The 26,413-nt window shown below is 32.2% G+C and overlaps 1 protein-coding gene and 1 long non-coding RNA gene across 5 annotated transcripts; one reads left to right on the plus strand and one right to left on the minus strand.

Annotated features, from left to right (window-relative positions):
• Positions 1 to 25,849, minus strand: LOC128155486 (protein odd-skipped-related 2-like). Of its 4 annotated transcripts, none has more exons than XM_052817237.1 (7): positions 25,691 to 25,849; positions 3,426 to 3,765; positions 1,842 to 1,998; positions 1,190 to 1,276; positions 912 to 1,067; positions 599 to 695; positions 1 to 466 (listed from the first exon to the last, which is right to left on the minus strand). In XM_052817237.1, the coding sequence occupies exons 2-7, from the start codon at positions 3,754 to 3,756 to the stop codon at positions 458 to 460; spliced, it is 837 nt and encodes a 278-aa protein (XP_052673197.1). In that variant the 5' UTR covers positions 3,757 to 3,765; positions 25,691 to 25,849; the 3' UTR covers positions 1 to 457. The 4 variants fall into 4 exon arrangements, with proteins under 4 accessions (XP_052673197.1, XP_052673171.1, XP_052673189.1 ...); XM_052817211.1 differs by having other exon boundaries at positions 1 to 469; positions 25,691 to 25,848; XM_052817229.1 differs by lacking the exon at positions 25,691 to 25,849 and adding an exon at positions 10,994 to 11,081 and having other exon boundaries at positions 1 to 469.
• On the plus strand, positions 14,416 to 19,520 carry LOC128155505 (uncharacterized). Its single transcript, XR_008239610.1, has 2 exons — positions 14,416 to 15,347; positions 19,229 to 19,520. It is a non-coding gene; the product is annotated as an uncharacterized LOC128155505 (long non-coding RNA).
• Positions 25,850 to 26,413: the final 564 nt, after the last annotated feature.

The raw sequence follows: 26,413 nt of genomic DNA on the forward strand, positions 1-26,413 counted from the left end.
TTATAGGTTATAATTTATTTGCATATTGAACATTCATATATATACAATATCTCTTGTTTACTCAGTCACTCACTCATTCTCTTTCTTTCCTCTCTTTCTTGGAATGTTTTGTATGTAATATGCATGCAACCACATGCGGTATTTGGGGACACAACACATACACAACAATGCTCAAAAACAAGAGTAAATAAGATAACAAAGACATCAACATTAACAACAATTTGATGTAAAAACAAATTAAAACTTTTTAGCAGCACTGTTAATCTGTCGGCTCAACGGAAAAGCGTTCACAGACAGGAACAGAATCCTCAACTTCCGGGGAAATACTTTATAGACAACCATCGTGCACCAAAAAAAAAAACAGTCCGAATCTTCCCGCGCGGAGGGATATCTGATCACATGACATTGGACCTTCCCAATGGATTTCACACCCTTTATTTTTTCACGTGCACAACCATTACGAAACCTGCTGAAACAAAAGATGTGTTAATTAAATGTGTGGTTAAAACTATTACTAAATGTTATCATTTTCAGTACAGTATATACATGCAAATAAATTTTCAGATACCAAGATAATTTTCAAGCTACAGATATTTACCTCGTGCGTCTGTTTATGAACAGCTAAGGTTCGGGCCTGACAAAACCCCTTTCCGCAGGTCACGCATTTGAAGGGCTTTTCCTTTGAGTGAATATACCTAAACCAAATAAAATATTATTTATCAATTCACATAACTGTCCCTTTCAAACTGAAATTTTAATGTTCAATCAGCATTACATTAATTCTTTTTTAAATTTACAAGCAAAACGCTTTACGAAACACTTTTTATTTGTTGAGAACCATGGTCAAAAGGTCCACAACCCCACGCACCCCCTTAAAACAAAACACGAATTTATTTGGCAAGAGCTTATACCTATGGTCTCTGAGATGGTCCTGGCGTCTGAAGGCTTTTCCACAGATGTCACATGGGAAGGGTCTCTCGTCTGTGTGTGTCCTCTCGTGGATCAGGAGGTTGTAGGACTTGGAGAAATGGCGACCACAGAATTTACAGATGTACTCCTTCTTTTGCCTAGAGAAAGAAGAACCCAATCATCAGAGTACATAAAAAAAGCCTTGTACATGAAAAATTGTCTTTAGCGCAAATAATATATAAGGTTGCTTCCGTTCTCTTTTTGGGGCATTGTTTCTTACTTTTTGTGTCTCCTTCCTCTTCGCTCTAATGTGGATCCACATTTTGGTAGATGTATAGGAAATTTGATAGGCATAAATGAACGCATTCTGAAAAAAAAAGTAATTACATCATAAAACACAAGCACGTGCATTTCTTTTTATTATTCTAAATGGATAACATATATCCGTGTTGGGTGCATGCGGATATTTTTTCCACGACAAACTCCGCAACGATTCATAAAATTTGCTACATCATACATGTGGGAACACCATACGGAAAACTGAAGGATGTCGGTAGTCACATGGGAAAGCCGCGAATTTGAAGTCGATTTTACCGCACCGCAAGATATTGCGTGAAGCGAGTAAATCAGTGATGTATATTACTTCCTCTATAAATACATATCAAGTCCTTGAAATCAAGAGTAGGTAACTCTAAATTTGTTTACATTTTAACAGTTGTCAAGATCCTGTTCACGAAATGCCCTTTAGATTTATCAAGAAGAAAAAAAATCTTGTTCATTTTTTTTATCATTTATTTTTTCCCCTCTTTTATAAGCTTAGATCCTTTACCACTTAGTGTAATTATTTGCAAAATTTAAAACCATGCATGTGAAATGTTATTAATGGCCAGTATTGGGTATATAAAATTATTATATGGACAAGTACTGCGTACCTTGCTGCATGTTCTAGGTAGGTGATGTACTCCAGTGCGTGGCTGATGATGAGGGGGTCTTTGTTGATGGGTGACTTGGACCCTGATTCCTCTTCTTCTCGAATCACTGACTCGGCCATATGATGAAAGTCGAATGGCTTGGGTGACTTCTTCTCCTCTGTAATATAAAGCGTTAATCAAAATTCAAATGTATGTTACGCAGAATTTCTACTAAATTATTCACGAATTAGGTTTAACATGGAATTATTCATTCTTTTAATTTGTTGTTACCTATTTTTGGAGGAAGATATTGGAAAGGGTTCAAATTGATTATATAATGCTACAATATTAGTCTTACATTTTGTAATACAAATTTGTTAAATGAAACATAAATTTTGTTGCAAAGTAATGATCCAACTTTATATGAAATGCGTCAATTTAAAAAAAAATACTTAACACACTTTATTTATTTTCGGGAAATCAAAACTATAATAGGCTGCACTGTATAAGCAAAAGTATTCGTGATAACAAGATGGCGGATCTAAGGCTTTCAAGTGCAGAGATCTGTCCGTGTTGCATTACAGAGTCTGAATTCCCCTCGGGAATTGGAGTGTACATGACACAGAATGCTATACAATGAATACTTGTCTCTCTGCTTGACAAGTTTCCCTCATTCAAAATAATTTCCTATGAATACATTAAAATTCTTCTCTCAGATCCGTTGGTAGTCCTTATCTTCAGCAAAAATATTGTTATCAAGTTGTAACATAAACCGCAAGCAATTATGCAGGTGTCCGTCACTTTAAATCACAATTTATAATTATTTTCATTGGTTGTTATTTTTAATATTTCAAGTTTGCATTTACAAGAAAACATGCAGCCGCCATCTTGAAAATAGAGGGGGTATACGCTTTTGAACGACTTTTTGGGGAATATTTACACTTAAGAAAACGTTTCGGACAAGGAAGTTGATTGATACACTCAATTATCTTTCAGGAAAAACAAAAAAGATTGGAATAAGATACGCGAAAAATGGTCATTTTCGGCAAAAACTGCGCGCTTTTTAGGCTGTTTGCCGCCATTTTTAATACAGAGAGGAGGAGGGGCATTGAAGAAGCCTTCCATAATCACTTAATGATTCAATCTATCTTTCCTGGGGTGACATTAAACTTAAACCATCGGAAGTCAACCAAGCACCCGCCGTAACAAAGATTTTGTAATTTCACTAAATACTGCTACCGACTTATTACAGCTTGACAATGAAATAAATTAATAATATTTCATGTCGCCAAGGTTTAATAAAGTAAAAATCGTATAATATTAAGAAGGCCCACGAAAAATGTCAAATATGCGATATTTTGATGGTAAAAATCAATGTCACTCTTATTTTCAGTTATTAATTTCCTCGACAACTCTGTATCCAAGTATTACTCCTGCAGCACATTTATTAAACACTTTTGTATTCCCTTTTTATTAACATTTTTCTTGTTTTCTTCATAAGATTACCGTATAATATTGGCAAAAATATTTACACGTTTTTATTGTATTTTTCATTTAATTTTGAATTTTACCGTACAACAAACATCTGAAAGAGACCTTTCTTACCTTCTATCGACAAGTCCGAAAAAGAGCGCTTTCCAGGCGAGAGGTTGTCGTCTGATAGTGAACTGGAAGAAGATCGGGAAAGATCGAGACCGGTCGTCTGCTGGCTGGGGGTTGCAAGCATCAGTTGCTCCGGGGACAGGCACGCACTGCTGTTCCCGTAATAATAGCTGCCGTAGAGGCTTTGGTAGGCATTGTAGGGGTAGCATTTCCACATATCGCGCGTGTAGGAGAGGGGGTGTGTCATGGAGAACAGTGGTCGTGATGGCGGCGTATCGTCCACGCGACGCACGTCGAAAAGACTGGAGTACGAAGCACTGACTGGGCTACTCATACTTGAAATCTGCAAAAAATGTATTAAAAAAAAATGTTAATGCAATTTATTCAATAATTTTTTACGTATTAAAATCCTCGTCATATTATTTTTGGAACCAGTTAAGTCTTAATTATTTACAACCAGTATATAGTTTGTTAATGAAATACAACATATCAAAACAGATATCCCCACATTCTTTTTTTTTTTCAATACGTGTTAAAAATTATTTGTGGAGGATCTATTACTTATATTTCATTTATTTATTAAAAACTGAGTTTCACAATATTTGATTTCAAAAATACTAAAAATTTGTTTTCTTTTCATTAATACTGACACAAATTTTTTTTATCCCTTATTCGCATTAGTGTAAATAAATATCCACATAGGCATATAAAACTCCACATTAATTTTTAAAGTCCGCATTAATTTCTAAAATCAATTTAGAATCTGGTAAAATAGAAGCTCAGAGATAAATCCCCAAAGTTTCCTGTTAAAAAATATAATTATCATGTGAACCGAAATGCACAGATAAAAACATTTAATCATACACATGCATGTACATTAAATAATTCCAAACAGGAAAACCACTTACCAAATAACGAAGTTCTAAATACAAATATCCTTGCTTATTCAAATATCAAAAAATGAGGTGCATCAAAAAGTTACTGTTTATCCTTGTTAAGTTAGTTCGTAAGTAGAAAAGTTGAAAACTAGTGAGTTATATATAAGGACCACCAGGGGGCGTGGAGACCGCAACTCAATGATACTTCCGTATATATTTATCGGTGAGCGTTGCTTATAGAGTGGCGCTGCGAAAAAAAAAAGTATCAACTGTAGCAGAATGTTTACAAATCGAATTATCATAGTTTTCGGGACGTCTTTTATGATGTTTACATATTCTACTGAGGTATTTTTTGGCGGTGGTGGGGGTTGCGGTGGTCCATTAGATCTGTATACACCTACAAAGCTGATTAGTGGTTATTCTAAACAATTGGGTATAGATAGATGGTCATTTATTATGTTTATAGTACATTGTTAATCCCTTTGGTTGGCTAATAAGTCAACAATAGCATCAACACCTTCGCAAGATTACAGGTGATATTATATGTGTGTGTTGAAGGGGACATGGTTTATGAGGGGAGCACATACAGTAAGGTGTGTGTACACATACTCAGACAAACTGATGTTTTGACAACAATCATTTTGAGAGGATTTTTACCACTCGCAAAGAATAACACAGTCCACTGATCAAGGGGGAGAAAGGGACGCCTTCATTCTATGCAAATATTTCACTAAATTAGAACCTAATGAGGAAGGCGGCTTATCATAAAGGCCCGACTCTCCACCCGCCAGACTTCTTAAACGTTTAAATTAATCTAGTAATAATCAGAATATCGGCAAAATAATCGGGCGTACTAGTGAGATACACGCTTAGCGAATTTGTCCTGAAATTAAATGATAAAGATTATCTCGAGACTTTCGCCAAAGCGCGCGTGCTTTACATCATGGTTATGAAAATTTATTAACAAGCATATTCATTTTCTTCAAGTGTGGTATTCCAATGCATCAACAAACGTTAACAAAGAAAATAACCTTTATAAAATATTCATGTTGTAAAATCAAATGAAAATTGACATTTGGGGCTCTCAAGAAAAATATTTTATAGTAGCTATACATTTCAGAATTTTACTTCTTGGATAATTTAATTTGCAAATAATTTCGCCGTTTTGCTTCCACCATAATTCTAAGAACTGAATCTAAATAAAAAGAATTCTAAAATTGATTTAGATTAGCAAAATGTTTCGTTGTATGGGAAATCCGCTTGAAGGTATTCTTTATATGATCAAATAACTATATAACTTTGTGGGCAGGATTAAGCGGGGTGTTTTCTTTTATTCAAGGGATGTGTGTATTTCTTTACAGCACATGTGATTTTGAAATTATAAAATTAATAGAATAGAAAAGAATAGAAATGTGAAGAAAAAAGTTAGAAGTGCCAATTTACAGCATTGCAAGATCACCCTGAACCTAGAAAACTTTTCATTTTTGAATCATGGTCATTATCTCCCCTTACTAGATACATGTATCTTCTTTTTTTTATTATTATTATGTTTAATGATGAGGTTTATTCAATATGATAAAATTTTTAGAAACTCCATTCTTTGAATTACATATAAAATGAGTTTTAATGTATATGTGAATGATTTTGAACTGGTCGATTTAATAGGTATCCGGAAAAATAAATCACCGAAATACCGGAGCCATAGTGGTTCGCTGTCCATTGGCCCTCGAGAGTGATGGGGGATACTTTGATTCAACCAGAAAATTGATATTTTTGTACTGCATCATTCATGCATTTTAGAATTAACATTAATCACAGATTGGAAGCAAAAAAAAAAATTATAAGGAAGGTCGTGAAGATCAAGAATATACAAAAAAGCTAATGGCGTGAATTACATAATTTGGTATAATACGCTTGGTTAAATTGAGACTTTGTCAGAATTTTCCTTAGATTATATAACCCTGGTAGAATTGGTATGTAATTTGTGGTAGGGGAAAATATTCAAGTCAATGCGTTGGAATAGACGAGGTAAGACTGAAGAAAAAAATATAAATTGGAAATGATCGAACTTTTGAAACTATTTTGATGATGGTTTAATTAAATTCGCAATTCAAATATTAAAAGTTATTTTTTCAATACGGAAAAATACTTTCTAATCATGTTTGCCAATTCTGTGAAATATGAAAAATATATATATATAACTAATATGAAAATGTTTTATTAGATTTGTGTAATATTGTTTTCAACCTAATATATATATATATATATATATATATATATATATATATATATATATGTGTGTGTGTGTGTGTGTGTCAAACTAGTCCCCAAAAATAATTTTATAAGAATTGTTATAGCTTTTGTTGAATGTGATTTTTGCAACATCTTTCTCATATTTAAGAATTTTATTACATCTTAGTTAAAATTATTTTTGTGAATTTGGTTCAGAAATGTTAGTGACATAAATCTTCATAGTAGAAATCTTTAACATGCAATAATAAGAGTAGGAGTATCTTTGATTTCTTGCGAACTCTTTCGCTGTCAGCTCACACGAAGAACGCCTATATGCCATCATCCCTTTGCTGGGTGATCAATTTTAAGGAAGAAGACATTGGTTTTATTTTGAGCAAAACGCAAGGAAAAAGGAAACATTTGCTTGTGAACACTTGCAGCCCGGTCTCAGCATTTCCGAAATCGTTTTAATTGTGCTTCAACAGCTGCTCAAGGGTTTATCATAGATTTTCTGGATTTCTTGATTTTGCCCTTTATGGTTTGTTACATGAAAGTCTTCTAAGAAATCCGGGCTATTTTTGGCCATTTTTTACCCGGAGTAACGTTACAGTCTTCTGTTTGTTCGGAACTTGTATTGAAGAGTTTAAATAATTTTTCAAAATTTAAGAAATAATTTGGTTCTTCGTAGTTTCAGTCTGGTTTTATAATTAAAATACGAATCATTCTATTATTTACGCTTTTATTCAGAGTTTCTAAAAATTAGAATATACGATTCTTTGTGTACCTATTAGAATAACATACTAGTAAATGAGTTTTAAATATCACAATTTTCTTCTGTCTTCCTGTTCATTCAACTTTTATAAGATTGGTCATGAAGTTTTTATTTATTTGTTTGTTTACATCACCTTCGATGAATTTTAATTTAAAAAACTTTTTAAAAAACGTTGTCCTAAAATAATTGCATTTTTCCAGTTAGTTGAAAAAGATTTTTTTTAAATCCTCTTTTTAAAAAAATGTATGTATAGTGATAAATATTGACAGAAAGAACAAGTGATAGAGCATTCCAGTATATCCCAGTATATGTATATCTATAGCCCGGATTGAATCGATTTCCGATTACCACGACGTACACGTATATAGATGGAGTACCGAGTCATGAACAAACATCACACATATCTATTACAGGGCCAACGTGATTAGATAAATAAACAAACGATAAACTTAATGAGGACTATAAAGTTAAGTCTATCAGTCACTTTCATACGCCACTTATTACTTAACAATGGGTCACAAAACAAGCCGGTTACGGGGTGTGAATTGCTGTCCAATCACCCCCTCCCCCCGCCTTTGATGTAAGTAGTACAAAAGGTGGACTCGATAGGCTAACTTCACGCTAATCAAATACATAATGCTTAACTCTCCATTAGACTAACGAGATTGCATTTTTTCATAGACTTCTTGTAAATAGAAGCAACCTTATCATGTTGATAAGATAATCCAATATATGTATAACTTAATTTTCTCATCATTACACGAGAAGGGAAGACGCTGCACGTGCGTTACACAAATTTTCTGGAATAAATTTGCAGGAACCCACCAACCAACCCCCACCCCCCCCCCGAAAAAAAGTAAATCTATCGCATCCAAACAAAGGTCTTTCTATTCATATAGTCGACCAGTGATGACTCTGAACTCTGGTATTTCTCATCATTATAGATTCACGCTGTCTAGACTTCAAGATATATTGTACCCAGGGAATATACACTGTCCGGTGATTATTGCGCCTATGACACCCCAGAGACAAACAGAGATTAACACAATTTACATACGATTATCATTTAAGTGAGAGATGGACAAAATAATTTTTTAAAAACCCACCCATTTCACTTATATAATTATAACAAACAATGGTACATAGAATAAATTCCTTATTTTTTCCCATCGATTAAGATTTTTTAAGGTATAGAAAAGTGATCATATAGGAGACTATGCCTAAATGATAGAAATTTACACCGATTTTAACTTCATACAATAAAACCGTTATTTTTTTTCATAAAGGATACATGTACATTAGTGAGTTTATTTTTATTTTGTGAAAGCCGTGCTTTGCACAGTATGTTTGTTCTGAATTAAATTTGTTGATTAGGTGGAACTTGTCAGCTGCTACAATGTATTAAATGAACAGGTGTCTGAACAACTGTCAATGGTCCCCTCACTCCACAATAAGTATGAAACACGTATATAAAACTCTATTGGGAAAAACTCGGCTTTGATCGACCACGAGTTTCAACTGGTGGGAATTTCAACGATTTTCAATGGGTTCAATAGGAGTTTTCAAAACTGATAATTTATTTGTAAATTACTCTTATTCCATTATAAACTTTATTCAAAAATTTTCGTTATGATTAAGAATATACACAGCGCAATTGGTCACAATGACCCTTTAAAAACATCTTGTAAAAGTTAGATAATCGGATATATATTATTTCGGCGTGTAAGAATATAACTACATGCATTCTCCTTTAGACTTGTCATTCCATAGTAAATGGTTTTTTTTTAGTAATATATGTTTGATAGCTAATTGACAAATTCAATACTGATCAAACCTACATGTAGAGTATCTTCAACCTATTTTGTGACAAAGGTCACTGGCCATTATCGGATTAACCATATATAATTTATGAGTACACATAAAATTATATGAATACCATAATTTATGGAGCAATGTGAGCTGTATCTCATAAAATTTTACTTTGCTGGCAAAACCTGCTATCATGAATTATGCATGTAACTTAAACCTCAATAATATATATATATATATATATATATATATATATATATATATATATATATATATATATATATATATATATATATATATATATATATATATATATATGATTTAAAAAATCATAATAATTTTTTCTAAAATAAAAAAAACCCCGATTTTTTCCGCTAAGGAATATATACCACATAACAACAGGGCGACAATAATTTCATTTCGCTTCAACCAGAACATCTAGATTGTATGACTAACGGGAGTTTACATATAAAACTTAAAAAAAAACAACTTTTTTTTCCATTTTAGTTTTTACAATAAAATTATGAATCTAACATGAATTTTTTGTCAACTCACAGTGTCTAAGAAATTAATCTACATTAATAACTTTGTTCAATAACTCTAAAAATCAATTTGGGGAATTTATGGGCAATATTGGGCAAAAATTAGTACAAAATATTACCTCCAATTTTCTCTGTGGTGGTCTCTGTGCAATATTCTCTCAAAGAATGAATAAAGCGTGCTGGAAATGGTGAAGTTAAAGGGGAGTTGAATTGGGGGGGGGGGGGGGGCAGGGAACTAACATTATAGAAAAACAATGGAGGGGAGAATCGCTGTCAAAACAGTAGTGATCCAATAAAACAAAAGAAGGGGGCCCGTGTTTTGATAGCAATGAAGCGCTTCTTGTTTACCGGGAAATAACAATCAATGTTTGGCTTCTCTTATTGATATGGCATTATAATTAAATGGTGACATATTTAAGATTTTTTTCTACTAATACGTACAGTTTTAAAAATATTACACACTGAGAAAAAACTAATATAAAAATAATTGTTGGTGTCATTACATTCATTGGTAGCAAATTTTAAAAAATACGTCTAAATTAGATAATTGATAGATACATTTCAGTAGAAACTTACATAATATGAATAAACACTCAAGATTCAAAATAAATTACTATGGAAAATGTTCCTCTCATTGTTCATTAATTCTATAATCACATTTTTTGCAATTTATAGGTGATTAGCAAAATTGTATAACTGTGACATTAAATGGCGTAATGTGTGAAGATGTTCAATTCCAAATTACGGAACTTGTTCTTTTAATTTTGATTTTAAGTATTTGAGGTTGATAATTCATCAAAAATATACGTTACAAAACCGAAAAATAATTAAGCGACTATTCATTACAGACACGTAATTTTCAGTCATTTTGGAAGAGGAAAAGTAACAGTAATAATAAAAACCCTAAAATAAAAAATATGAAAAAACAACAAAAAACAAGACTTCATCGAGTGTTATTATGCAATTTATGCGGAGAAGGAAACGTAAAATAGCTTAAAATATATATATGAAGTAGATTTTTTTGTTAAAAACCCGGAACTAATTATTTGTTAGCAAGTCCATATTACATGTAATTGATAGTCTTATAACAATAACAAACTTGAGTCACTAAGAGGGTTTTTTTTGGTGGGATCATTTTTAATTAATTTTTTTGTCCTCTGTGCGTAATAACTCACAATTCTATTGGAATAAACCAAGCATCATATTATAGATACATGCAGTCTTTTCTCCAAAAGTATAATAAGATAAGTCTAATTTAAACCTCATACTAATGTGTGTGTGTGAGAGAGAGAGAGAGAGAGAGAGAGAGAGAGAGAGAGAGAGAGAGATGAAACTTACCGATTTAGAGAAAATCTAGAGGTCACCTATGGGCGTCTGTCTAAGAAATACACCTGACTCCTCCCCAATTTTATTTATACGTGTAACAAACAGCTGATTAGCATATTGGCCGATTATAAATGTTCAGTCTGTGAACTTAGCCTCCCCAAAACCTGATGTCAACAGACCAGATACTTGACCATTGATAACAATATGAATAATAAACAGCAAAGGAATCCAATCCTTAAACAAAGAAATTAAGAAATCGACAGCAAATGACTCCAATTTTAAAAACAAAGGAATTATATAAAAATCAACATTTTGATAATATTCAGGTTTATCTGGTAACCTTCTTCAATGGTTTATAAGGCACTTAAATGATAGATCACAAAAAGATTTCATTAATTAAAACAATGACCAAACAAATGGCTTCTTAATTAAATATGATTCATCAAAAACAAAGATTGTATTTTTACCTATTAGAAAGAAATCCCCTTTTCCTCAAATATTTTTTTCATGGCGATAGACTTTTTCGGTCCATCGTCCTTTGGGTCTTCTATTGTCACAAAACCTCGATTGGTCTGAATATGTTGTTAGTATTGTAAACAGTGCGTATAGAAAACTAAGTCTTCTTAAAAAACTTAAATTTACAGTTGGGAGAAGGGAAAACTTTCTAAATTGAACATACCATTTAGAAGGCCTGTCAACGGCTTGAAATATTCTTCTTTGATTTGAAATGGCTGTACGTTATACGAAGTAGAAATACCGGTACTTGAAAAGTCCTATTATCCGCAGAAAGGATCGTTTATAGTCTCATGGAGAACCATTTTATTCAGAAACAGGATGGGAAACTTAAAAAAGTAGGCGCCACGAACCAAAATTACTGCATGCTATATTTGATATATAAAATATTCACGCGAAATTGTTCAAAATAACATTTTTAAATACAATATCCGTAACAAAAGACAATATGACATCCCTAGATGCATTTGAACAATTTAAAGGTCATTTGTACTAGATGCTGTCCATTAACGTACTGTAGCAGCAAAATATACCGGTTTCAAAATCACCTTCATATGTTTACATTTGGTAAGCGTTGTATTAAACTGGCAGATATAACAATGTTCCATTACAAAGACGTTTATGTCCTCTATGTACTTTAGATATAGAAGATGAATATCATTTTATATTGAAATGTCCCTATTACTGTAACTTAAAAGAAAAATTCCTTAAGAAGTTTTATTATATTAAACCCTCTGTCTTTAAATTAATTCTATTATTGTCAACACAAAATGTAAAGAATTTGTGCAATTTAGGTAAATATATTAAGAATGCTTTTCTTCAGAAAATTTCATGTATAAACTTGCCTTTTTCCAAGTGACCAGTATATGTATTGTAACATGTGTATATTAATTGTACAATGTATATGTCTATGAGCTGTACAGCTGTTGACCAATAAACAATACAATACAATATAATCACACTAAATTAAGGCACAACTGCTTACTTAATTATGCTTTCGGACGCAACATTATAGATAGCTCTCTTTGTTTTTTGGAAAAAATAGAGGATGCGTTCGTATAACCTTTTCTTTGTTTGCAGAAAAAATTCTAATGCTGGTAATAACCTTTATTAAACACAATATATCCCAACTTGTTACTCTGGGCTACTAAAAATTGTCTTTGGACCTTAAATGTAAATTGTTTGCTATTGTTCACAAACTCATAGATGAAACCTGCAGGTTCAAATAAAATATATGTTGCGTGGTAATTCTTTAATTACAATAATTTCATTTTGTACCACTGGATCTAATTGTTACAATTACTTACATCACATTATGTATTAGCTAAACTTAGTTATACATGTACCACTGTAGGAATTAGAAACAAATATTTCTACCACTGTATGTATTAGTTACATGTAAAATTTCTTTTCATGTTATATTAGGAGAGGAACTAGTCAGTTGAATGAACTTGTTTCCCATTATCAATAAAATATGTTCAAACCAAGAAGTCAACAGTCATTGCGTCATCATATTTCTGGGTGCCCATAGCGAAAGTAATATTAGAAGTAAGTGACAAAATTTTATTCAAACAAAAAAAATTGAAAATGATCAAAATATTCTCTAGGCGTGTTCTTCTTTCACGACATGGCTTGGGGGGGGGGGTTAAAAACGGAAGATTCTTCTGTGTGAGTCAGTTTGACGTACGAGATATTTACTTCTCACATGTATGATATATCTAAGATTCCTAATTTAAAATCAATTACCTCCTCCATATATATACGAATTAAGGAAGCTAGTTTCTCAACAAATAGCCCATCAAATCTACCTTATATTTTTAGATATGGTTTGTAAGTTTTTAGCTAAAAACTATTCTTTACTAAAGAAGAACTCCAAATATTTGAGTTCTGAAATGTGTTTTTGATAGGGAGCTCTTCTTCTCAATGAGGTTAATATGGTCTAAAAATGGCCGCGACCACTATGCCGTCATTGATCAAGTTTAACCTAACACAGCCAACTGTTTACATTAGTGAATTTACATAAAAGTATTCAAATTAAAGAGGGTGAAATAGGATCTAATGAAATCAATTAATATAGCCACTTCGTCAAAAAGGAAACAAGACCACTTGGAACTTTGGTAAAACACAATGATATATTTTAGTGTCTATGCGAGTAACTTTATTGGTTCAATGAATCTATGTTAAATTAAGGAGGCTTTATAGTCAATAATTGGTTCATACACGTTCATACATAATCATCTTCAAACTTGCTAAATTTACCTCACTTATCACAATAGGCATCTTGATGCAGTGAGAAACACTTGTATTGTTGGTGAAATTTTAAGTTGGTTTACACATGTTTTATTTTAAATTTATTACAATGGGATTCTACTGGGCACAAGTTTCAGAACTTATATCTAAACACAATACCAACGTTACAAATCAATCAAAAACAGATATTTGCAAGCAGAATGAAAGCCTGGATATATAAAAAAATATATGGCATAAGTCAACTGAAGATTAAAAAAGAACTTAGATACAAGTGAATGATTAAAGCAAAACGTCAATAGGATCTTTGGCGTTTTTTTTATGAAAAGGCGAACCAGGGAAACTAAGCGCTAAGTCTAATAAAGTACACTAAAAATCTTCTTTTGTGAGTTAGAAAACACTTTAAAGTAGCGACAAAATTCACAAACTTTTTCAATTTTTCTTTTTTGTTCTCAGAGATTCGTTTTAATTCAATAAAAGCTTCAATGAAAAAAAACAACAGCGATATCATTATTTTTTAGGGTCTTCCGTTTTCCAACGGAAGACCCTTTTGTTTTTCTTCGGTTTCTTTTTATTATTATTATACTTTTTCTTTTTTTTCTGACTCCTTTTTTGCTTCATAACTCAAAAAGTTTTCAAGCGTTTTCAATGAAACTTCCAGAGATTTTAGCAAGTAATCGTCCCTCAAAGATGTTAAAGTTTTGAAGACAACGTCACTTCCGTTTTGACGTTACGTCATTTTTAAAAATTTTAAAAAGTAATTTTGTCCGGGACTTTTCTCAAAAACGCTTTAAGATAGAGGCTTGAAATTTTCAATGGTTATGATTTGGTCGATTTACCTCTGTAATGAAGCTATATAATAAAAATCCGTCACTTCCGGTCGAAACTGGAAGCAAATCAAATTTTTCGAAAAATTGAATTTTTTGATCAAACAAAAAACGTATACGTATTTTGTAGAGCTTTTTAAGCTGAATCTAATGCTGAAAACCGTTTAAATTTCGGAGAATGCATTACAGAGATATCGGGGTTTAAAAACTGATTTTTCCGGGAATTTTGATGCCGCGTTCTTGGTTTCAAAAATAGTGCAAAATTCACACTGAAAGTAACTTCTACTGTAACAATTCGTACTGATCATAAAACTTTATTAAAAACATAAAATTATATGCATATTGTATAGTTTGCAAAGCTAAATACAAAACTGAAATTCGATTTAAAATCGGATACTGCATTGCAGAGATATCGGGGTTTAAATATTGATTTTTCCGGAAATGTTGATTCCTCGTTATTGGTTTAAAAAATAGTGCAAAATTCACACATAAAGTAACTCCTGCTGAAAAGATTTCGTACAGGTCATAAAACCGAACTCCTTTTTTATATAGTTAATCAGAGTGTTTATTGAAACAATTTCGTTAATTCGGTCGATAATTAGGTTGTTAGTTTTTATTAGTCTTATTAGTTTTAATCGAAATAAATATCGTACGATTCACCATGTCAACTCGCCATGTTTTGACTGCGAACAACAGCTGATAGCGGTGTGTCAGAAGATGTCCTGCAAGACGGCGATAGTGGAAATTTCAGCTCAACTAACGTGTGACAGATTATAAAGGTATGTTTCAATACAAAATATGTCGTATTGACTTTTTCTTTTCAAAGTGTTTGTGCACTTTTCAATCTAATCCGACATTCCTCTGACTCTAAACTCCGCTTTTGACGTGCGTAACAATATAAAAGCGGGCATTTGAGTCAGAGAAATCTCGGGATATTATCTGTTCAATGTATTTTCATGTGTATGTTTTGCACACTAATCTTTTGAATTTCTATTTATTATTATGTATATGTATGTCTTAATTTGTATTGAACAACACACCACACACTGTAAAACAGTGCAATTAAAAGGGGTGGGGGTCCAAAGGCACACAAGAGTAGAATGTTGTAATTAGAGTGCATGTTTGCATGATGATAACTTTACCCTAAATATTTGAATATGGCAGATCTTTACCATATCACCTCCACTTAATTAATGAATTAAAGAACTCCGACAGGCTTGTGCTTATAAATATATTTGACATGGTAAATATTCAGTCTAATTAAAATTAGAACTTTTGTCTGGCTCGCCGTTATATATGATTATCGCCTGTGAAAGAGCATGTAAAACAGAGTGCAAGATGAAAAGAACTTTAAGTTCAGATTTTAGGTTAATGTTCCCTGATATCTTAAAAACATTCTTCTCAAGATTTGATTATTTCACAGAACCATTGTAAATTCTTTGAGATTAGTTTATCTTTTATATATATTGAATTTTATTGATTCATTTTAGGTAAACTTTACATGCAGAACACATCTACATTGTAAACAATTTTTACAGAAAGACAAATGTATGTAATAATTTTTACTACATGTGCCTCGATCAGATCTCTCTCTCTCTCCCTCTCTTTCTCTCTCTCTCTCATGCTTTTAATCTTGGCAAAGCATCACAGAGCAACATCATTTTGTGCATATCTCTATCTAGGAAAAGAAATCAACAATGCTTTAAATTTCAAAATGAGCATGTATTATCGTGCAATCCCTCATTTTTTCATTGTGCAACTAAAATCCAAAGCTTTGTAAAATTGTTGATGGAATTTTATACATACTAAACATAATATTGTTTTTAAAACCTGTCATTAATAAGAAAAGAGAAAAAAATCCTCGCTAAAATTTGCAAAAAAAAACCCCAGTAGAATGCATTTAATAAAAAATGGTATAGCAGAAAATTATACTTTGAGACTGTTCGGACGAAATACTGTAAGTCGTTTTAATTCCACCGTGTTAAAATTTCATGATTTTTACAAAAGTATCAATTGCGATGGTTTTAATTTCACGCTGCTTAAAAATTCAATTGATCAGAATAGAAGCATTTAAAATTCATAATATTTGGTTAAAGTGTTCAAACTAATGCTTCTTAGGAAAATCAACAAATAGGGGGAGGGTATACATGTAAGGGTATTTCTAAGTGATGTGATGCTTTTGTCATGATAATATCATGTATATGTATGTAGTTTTGAATAAGGTTTCTTATTTAGGGAGGTTGAACAACAGTTGACCTCTATAAGATTAGGTAAAGATGCTTTATTTATGGAGAGCCCTATAAATCTGTGTTAAATAGAAGAAAGTGGAAATGGTGGGTTCACTTAAATGGCCATATTTTTCTTAATCCTTAATGGAATTGGCAAAATGAGGTATACTTTTTCTCAGAATAGCATAAGCTTTGTAAGTTTAAGACAAGATGACTTTTCAGAGAATGTTAGTGTAAGTTTCAAGACTACATGGTATTTTCAGATTTCTCATTTTACTGTAATTTTGAGTGGATTTTGTACCAAAATTTGGAAAATGGATGATTTTGTTGGTTATATATGTCATTACATGATTTATTAGCTATATACAAGGGAAGTAAATCCCTTTTATATGTGTAGAATGACCACCACTAGAGTAAATTGGCTTAGAAAGTAGGTATTTTCTATCCTGATGACAATTAATAGGCTTAAGTTAATTACCGAGATAAGAATTAATACTGTAAAAGAGTTTTGATCAATTGAATTATTTAAATTATAAATTTGCAGCAATTTTGCTGTCTGATTTCATGAAATAACATTAAGCAACCTGACTTATATAACTCAATTTTTTTTCAACAGCATATTTTTCTTTCAAATAAAATTCACATGTAGACAAATGCAGTTATCAAAGTATACAATATGTAAAAAAAAAACTCAAGTTTTTGCTCCTTCCTATCCAAAAGTGATATTTTAGATATATTTACAGAATTCAAAAAGCCACCCCCTCTTTCCAATTGTCTCCATTACATGTTGGATATGTAAATGTACATTTGACCTTGAAATAACATCTGTTATTATAATTACTCTCGAAACGATCAAGAAACAACATATTTTTACCCTTTTATTGTATATATACATAAAAAATGTAGGAAAACATGTAAAATTTGAACATTTATCATGGAATTCTCATCCGTCCCCAGGTACCCGGTTGTGTTTGAATTTCATTTTAATTAAGAGCAGACATCACACTTGTAGGTCTTACTATTTTAGCAAAGTTAAAAGGAGACTAGAAACCAGAATAAATAAGAAATTCACTAAATATGATTATAAGCTTACTGTTTCATGAAAACAAGAAATCACATGTATTGCGGCATGTCTTTTTGTGAAAAAAATGTTACATTTCATCCATTTATGAAGAAAAGATCAATTTTCAATATCAGTGATGGTTGACTCAAGGGAATTGCCACAAGTTTCATAATATGAGGTTAAAGTGTTCAAACTAATGCTTCTTTGGAAAATCAACAAATAGGGGGAGGGTATACATGTAAGGGTATTTCTGAGTGATATGTGATGCTTTTGTCATGATAATATCATGTATATGTATGTAGTTTTGAATAAGGTTTCTTATTTAGGGAGGTTGAACAACAGTTGACCTCTATAAGATTAGGTAAAGATGCTTTATTTATGGAGAGCCCTATGAATCTGTGTTAAAAAGAGGAAAGTGGAAATGCTGGGTTCACTTAACTGGCCATATTTTTCTTAATCCTTAATGGAATTGGCAAAATGAGGTATACTTTTTCTCAGAATAGCATACGCTTTGTAAGTTTAAGACAAGATGACTTTTCAGAGAATGTTAGTGTAAGTTAAAGGTAGCAAGGGACAGTTTCGGATAAAGTACCCATCAATATTTTTGTAAAATTGAGAGTTGCTGTACTTGAAGGCTTATGAGTGTTGCTAAAATTCATGAAATGATTTTTAATGATTATCATTTAGTTAGAGGAATGTCTCTTGTTGAAATTGATATTCAATATGTAGGCCCCATATGTTAGGTACATGAGATTCAGAAGTAAAATGCGAAACCTGCGGCTGTGACTGTTGTGTTGACTTTAGACAGTGAAAATGCAAGTTACAGACGGGAAGGTAAATAACATGAAAAGTAGGTAGATGGGGCATTATAAACTATACACCGGTAAGTTTCTGACATGTGATGGTGCAACATGCACATGGTGCGGAAGGTCAACCCTTTGCAGGGAATTGGCTGGGGGAGGTCTAAAAAGCTGAAAAATCATGAAAAATTAACAAAATATGGAAGGGTCAAAATCTCATAAAAACCAGTATGTAGAAAAATTTTACAGGTTTTGACTAGTAATTTTCTTCAGAAATTGGTGATTGGCCTTATAAAGAGTGAATTAAAGGTATTTGTGCTGAATGGGAACTGAGGAAATTCTAGTTACAGGGTTCCAAAGACACACGTCCCCAGGCTACAATGAAATGTATCAAAAAAACTGTCCTGTGCCATCTAATGTCACGTATCGGGATATGTCATACTAATTACACTGCATGGTCAGTGTATTTTTTTTTCAGAAATACTATGCATATGTTAATTAATGTAAACACAGCTATTATTAGTACCGGTACATGTATTAACACAGCTTATTGATTTTTTTAATTTCAGCTATTGGTGGCCACATGGTTTTTACCTGTTGATTCTTTTCAGCTCTTGAGGTTAACCTGTCACCTCTGCCCACATGCATATTCCTAATGTGTTCTACAGACTATTTACCAGTAATTCAAATTAAATTGGATAATTCATGAACAGTTACTGTAATGGAACTTTAAGAAAGCATCATGCCTTGTTGTGGTTTGTGTTTGATAAGAAATTATAACAAACAAAATTATGGCTGTTTAAAGTAATTTAGAATTGTTAGCTGTGAAAATTTGTTTTTCAATAAAAGTATGCAATTATGTTTCCTTTATTTTGTTTTTAGCTCACCAGAGCCAAAGGCTCAAGTGAGCTTTTCTGATCACAATTTGTTGTTGTCGTTGTTGTAAACTTTTCATATTTTCATCTTCTTCTCAAGAACCACTGGGCAGATTTCAACCAAATTTGGCACTAAGCACCACTAGGTGAAGGGGATTCAAGTTTGTTCAAATGAAGGGCCACGCTCTCTTTAAAGGGGAGATAATTGAGAATTATTGAAAATTTGTTGGTATTTTTCAAAAATCTTCTTCTCAAAAACTATTCGGCCTGAAAAGCTTAAACTTGTGTGGAGGCATCCTCAGGTAGTGTAGATTCAAGTTTGTTCAAATCATGGTCCCCGGGGGTAGGGAGGGGCCACAAGAGGGGGATCAAGTTACACATCAAGTTATACATAGGAATATATAGAGAAAATCTTTTTCTCAAAAACTATTAGGCCAGAAAAGCTAAAATTAAAGTGGAAACATCCTCAGGTAGTGTAGATTTAAGTTTGTTCAAATCATAATCCTAGGTGGTATGGTGGGGTCACAATGGGGGAATGGATTTTTACATAGGAATATATAGAGAAAATCTTAAAAAATCTTTTTCTCAGAAACTAATCAGCCAGGAAAGCTGAAATTTTTGTGGAAGCATCCTCAGGGAGTGTAGATACAAAGGTGTGAAAATCATGACCCCAGGGTCAGGTTTCTCAAGAACCACTGGGCAGATTTCAACCAAATTTGGCACTAAGCACCACTAGGTGAAGGGGATTCAAGTTTGTTCAAATGAAGGGCCACGCTCTCTTTAAAGGGGAGATAATTGAGAATTATTGAAAATTTGTTGGTATTTTTCAAAAATCTTCTTCTCAAAAACTATTCGGCCTGAAAAGCTTAAACTTGTGTGGAGGCATCCTCAGGTAGTGTAGATTCAAGTTTGTTCAAATCATGGTCCCCGGGGGTAGGGAGGGGCCACAAGAGGGGGATCAAGTTACACATCAAGTTATACATAGGAATATATAGAGAAAATCTTTTTCTCAAAAACTATTAGGCCAGAAAAGCTAAAATTAAAGTGGAAACATCCTCAGGTAGTGTAGATTTAAGTTTGTTCAAATCATAATCCTAGGTGGTATGGTGGGGTCACAATGGGGGAATGGATTTTTACATAGGAATATATAGAGAAAATCTTAAAAAATCTTTTTCTCAGAAACTAATCAGCCAGGAAAGCTGAAATTTTTGTGGAAGCATCCTCAGGGAGTGTAGATACAAAGGTGTGAAAATCATGACCCCGGGGTCAGGTTTCTCAAGAACCACTGGGCAGATTTCAACCAAATTTGGCACTAAGCACCACTAGGTGAAGGGGATTCAAGTTTGTTCAAATGAAGGGCCACGCTCTCTTTAAAGGGGAGATAATTGAGAATTATTGAAAATTTGTTGGTATTTTTCAAAAATCTTCTTCTCAAAAACTATTCGGCCTGAAAAGCTTAAACTTGTGTGGAGGCATCCTCAGGTAGTGTAGATTCAAGTTTGTTCAAATCATGGTCCCCGGGGGTAGGGAGGGGCCACAAGAGGGGGATCAAGTTACACATCAAGTTATACATAGGAATATATAGAGAAAATCTTTTTCTCAAAAACTATTAGGCCAGAAAAGCTAAAATTAAAGTGGAAACATCCTCAGGTAGTGTAGATTTAAGTTTGTTCAAATCATAATCCTAGGTGGTATGGTGGGGTCACAATGGGGGAATGGATTTTTACATAGGAATATATAGAGAAAATCTTAAAAAATCTTTTTCTCAGAAACTAATCAGCCAGGAAAGCTGAAATTTTTGCGGAAGCATCCTCAGGGAGTGTAGATACAAAGGTGTGAAAATCATGACCCCGGGGTCAGGTTTGGGCCACAATGGGTGGGGGGGGGGGGGGGGGTCAAAGTTTAACATAGGAATATATAGAGTAAATATTTAAAAATCTTCTTCTCAGAAACTAATCAGCCAGATGATTCTTTATAATTGTTAAGACTTTGGCCCCAGGACAGTTCTTTGGCCTCACAAGAAGGTTCAGAGTTTGATGTAGGTTTATATCCCATATATATAAACTATTGTTGAGGATCTTTTTGAGAACTGCAATACTCAACATGCGATATGACTATAAAATCAATATAAAATCATCCTTTTAGAAAAGGAACTAATGATTATAAACATAAGAATATTAAGGGGGGGAAATGGATTTTATTTATACAGGATCTACATGTATTATTGTACATTGTCCAGATAGTTTGCATTGTGACTCCATTAAGCTGATTTTATCATACCTATTGTTCCTCAGGTGAGCGATGTGGCCCAATTGCCTCTTGTTTTAGTTTTTCATTTTTTTTTCAATATTAAAAATTAAACATGTAACCTACGGTAATTTTCATGATGAGTACAAAACTAAAATCCGTTTTTTAAATCGGATGATGCATAACAGATATCGGGGTTTAAAAATTGATTTTTCGGAAATTTTGATTCTTCGTTTTTGGTTTCAAAAATAGCGTAAAGTTCAAACTCGTACCAAAAATAATTCGATTTTTGTTAAGTACTTTGACACCTTCAGAATTATTGTTTTGTTAAGTCGTTCTTAGAATCGTTAAGGTTTTTGTTAATTCGTACATAGTATCATTCGTATTTATTTTCATCTTTTAGTTTAAGTTGCTCTTGTTATTGATTTAAACACTCTGCTTCTTGCAGGAACATCAAGCTTTACTCTTGACATTAACGGAAGACCCACTCGTTGCTTTGCAACGAGCTTTGCTCTAGTTTGTTTATATATTTATTAAAGGTTTTGAACATTTTTCTGTTCAATAATCTACCAATTATAAACCATGCAATCAATTAAATTTATAAAATTCTTGAATGCAAGAATGAGAATAATAAGTTTTCTTGACTGAAGCTTGAAAACCCCCGCTAAAAACGATGAGATATGTGTTTTATTTTTTACGACAATAATAAAACACCCCATTCTTTCGGATAAAGTATGGTTTCAACTCACTTGATATAATAAATCTTATTGCAATTTTTTCATTAAGACAAGCTTTTAAATCAATTACACACCTATGATAATTCTATCTAATGCAATTCGTGTATCTTTTTAAAGATTGTGAATTCAATTAATAGTTTAAAAAACAACAAAGCCCCTGGCTATGACAATGTTATGAACGAACACATTAAAACTACAATGTCGAATTTTTTACCACTGTATGAAAACTTGTTCAACATTATTTTTGATACTGGTATTGTCCCAGAGGAATGGTTAATAGGCATTATTAGACCAATATATAAAAATAAGGGTGACCCATCTAATCCAGAAAATTATAGACCAATCACTTTATTAAGTTGCTTAGGGAAAGTATTTACTAATATTTTAGGAACACGCATTGAACATTTTGCAGATGATATTTCACTTATTAAAGAAAGTCAGGCGGGATTTAGGAAAGGGTTTTCCACACTTGACAATATTCTAGTTCTGCAGTTTTTAACACACACACTGATCAACAGTAAAAAGAAATTATTCTGTGCATTTGTAGATTTCAAACAAGCTTTTGATACAGTATGGAGGGATGGGCTCTGGTACAAACTTCTTAAAAGTGGAATAAATGGTAAATGTTTTACATACATAAAAAACATGTACAAAGGTATAAAATCAAAAATATGTATTAATGGTTTTTCATCTGATCTTTTTACTTGTAATGTCGGTGTACGACAAGGAGAAAGCTTATCTCCATTCTTGTTTTCCTTGTATATAAATGATCTAGAAGATTATTTGTTAGATAAAAACATAACTGGACTGTCTACAATTACTGAGGGAATTGAAAAGGAACTTTTTTTATATTTAAAATTGTTTATCCTGTTTTATGCAGACGATACTGTTATTTTAGCTGAGTCTGCAAACGATTTATAGTTTGCCCTTAATGAATTCTATAGATACTGTGATACGTGGAAACTTACTGTTAATATTTGTAAAACAAAAATTGTTGTATTTTCTAAAGGTCGTCAACCCAAATATGTCTTTTCATATAATGGTTTACCTATTGAAATAGTTAAGGAATTTAATTATCTCGGTGTAATTTTCTCAAGAACAGGTTCATTTTTCAAAGCAAAAAAACGGCTATGTGAGCAAGCACAGAAATCAATGTATGGAGTTATAAGGAAGATAAGAACTTTTAATTTACCTATTGAGTGTCAATTAGATTTATTTGATAAAATTGTTGTACCAGTTTTATTGTATGCATGCGAAGTCTGGGGTTATGAAAATATTGAAATTATTGAACGTGTCCATTTAAAATATTTGAAACATATACTTAATCTGAAAAGTTGTACACCTAGTTATATGGTATATGGCGAAACTGGACGATTTCCTCTGTATATAACCATTTTTACTAGAATGATTTCATTCTGGGCCAACATAATCAATAGCAGTGAAAACAAGTTAAGCAAAATCATATATATGTATGTACGTATTCTTTTTGATAAGGGACAAATATTAAATCCATGGCTATGCTCTTTAAAAAATGTTTTAGATAAATGTGGGCTTTCAAATTTATGGTGTGATCATGAATCGTACCATTATAACTCCAGTTGGATTAAGACAACTATTAACCAAAGGTTAAGAGATCAATTTTTACAAAAATGGCATAACGATATTCAGGAATCGACTAAGGGTGTTATATATAGAATTTATAAAACAAATTTTGAATGTGAACGCTACTTACTCTTGTTACCCAGTAAATTAAGAAAAATATTAGTTAAGTTTAGAACTACAAATCATCATCTTCCGGTTGAAATAGGAAGGTGGGGTATTGTTGAAAGAAGTAAACGTTATTGTAATTTGTGTAATTGTAACAAAATTGGTGATGAATTTCATGTTATATTAGAATGCAAGGCATTAAGTAAATTACGAAGTCAGTTTTTAGATAAATATTACTGTTCTTCTCCTAACACTAAAAAGTTTTATGAAATCATGTCTTCAGTCGATTATATCACATTAAGAAAACTGTGTTTCTTTATTTCAAAAATTAATCATATTGTTCGTTCACCCCACTTACTTACTTGAACTTTACAACTATATTGTATATATGTAAATATGTTTGTTCTTCTTATGTACCTCTTGTACCATTATATGGTGTTGAGTGAAAATAAACTGAACTGAACTTTAGAGATTTAATTATCCTCTTTAGCGCACTTATCTAAATGAATATTTTGCATGTTCCAAAAACAGGTGTAATTGAAAAAGATTTCTAATCTCTCACCATATATGTTCTCTTAGATAGAAATGTATCTGAAAATATAAACTTATTAAACGAGAAAACCTTAATTTTGTTTGATTGAGCTCTCAAAATTGCTAGTTAATTGTAAACTAAACGTTGTTCCACTTATAACCCTTGTTTACGGCGTACATTATCTGAATTCACCACTTAAAAGCTCACATGGAAAGTTTAGTTATGTTAAGAATTATATCATATGTATTATGTATAATCAAAGCTTTTTTTGTTCTCTTCGGACATGGAATGGCTAAATATGTACAATGTATTGTAGACAAACTTTTGCAAGGAAATATACATAGTCAATAAATTATACATAATAGTAAATAAAAATTTTTATAAAAAAAAACCCCACTAGTTCATTTATTTCACTCATAACATATAATGTTACATGAGGTGCAGAAGAATTATATACAAAAGTATAAGAAAAGCAGGATTTACAAAAAGAAACAGAATAAAGTAAACAATGAATTTGTTATAGTTGTTACGTAGAATGACCGACCAAATCAAATATTTTTCTAATCAAAGTACACATTTTCATAAGTATTACATGATTTGAAAATGACATAAGTGTTCTAAATTTTAAGATGTTTGGGTTTTTAAGATAATAATTACTAAACAATTTTTTTCTTACACGTGACAGTGCACTACATTCTAAAACATTATGAAATTCATCGCCAATTTGATTGGCTTCACATAAGCCGCATTTGCGGTCTTCACGTAGAGTATTGTTCCACTTACCAATTTCTATAGGGAGGTGATGGTTTGTAGTTCTATATTTAACAAACAAGTTTGAAATTGAATTTCAGTTTAATTATCGAAAATGGAGCAAATGTCTAATTACTAGTAATTAATTTTAAAATCCCATAAATAAATTGAAGGAAATCTTACGTTTTGGGAGAATCTGTAACATCGTGGTACGGTTCCGGGATCTAACACGCTCGGTTTTTATCTTGTAAATTTTGTCATATTTCCATAACGAAGGCATTTTGCATCACCACGAGCCATGAGAATGGGTCAACACTTCCGGCAGAGAGAAATTTTTAGGCACCAACAATACGCCATGGTACGGTTGGCGTCAAGATTGCAATGCTTCCGACATTTTTTGTCAAATATATCTCTATCTCTGTGGATAGCTTCCTTAAGAAATGGGTTCCATCGCACACACATCCCTGTATGGTTTCCCACTAAATGGCATATAATTGCACATCGTTGTACATCATTTTAAGGCTTTTAACTATTATATTTTTTAATGATAACAAATTAATGAGATTAAATTTCCCCCGGCAATACCGTGTAAAGAGAGAGAAAGAACATGCGATATCAGTTGGACAGGTGTTTGTTTACAGCTGAAATGCAGTTTTATTGGGAAAAGTCCAACATCCCCAAACACCAAAACAAAATTCAAAGCTATCAGAAAAAAGAACCGAAATAAAAGATTTTCAATGCATCTTGAATACCAATTAATAAAACAGTCTCGATCAAACTGGCTATTTTGTTTAAAGACAGAGACTCAGATAGGATAGACAGACATCCAAGTTATGGGTATCATATTTGCCACCGTTAAAAAAAATTATAATACACTATATTGCGATATAGTGATTATGCAATGTG

The sequence above is a fragment of the Crassostrea angulata genome, chromosome 1 (genome assembly GCF_025612915.1).
Source record: "Crassostrea angulata isolate pt1a10 chromosome 1, ASM2561291v2, whole genome shotgun sequence".
NCBI lineage: Eukaryota > Metazoa > Mollusca > Bivalvia > Ostreida > Ostreidae > Magallana > Magallana angulata.

Bases quoted from the DNA above. Each gene is read 5' to 3' on its own strand.
- LOC128155486 (XM_052817211.1), bottom strand. From the start codon at position 3,756: ATGAGTAGCCCAGTCAGTGCTTCGTACTCCAGTCTTTTCGACGTGCGT. The intron at 1,999-3,425 runs GTAAGAAAGGTC...TTTATATTACAG, and splicing joins TTCGGACTTGTCGATAGAAG to AGGAGAAGAAGTCACCCAAG. The intron at 696-911 runs GTATAAGCTCTT...TATTTGGTTTAG, and splicing joins GACCATCTCAGAGACCATAG to GTATATTCACTCAAAGGAAA.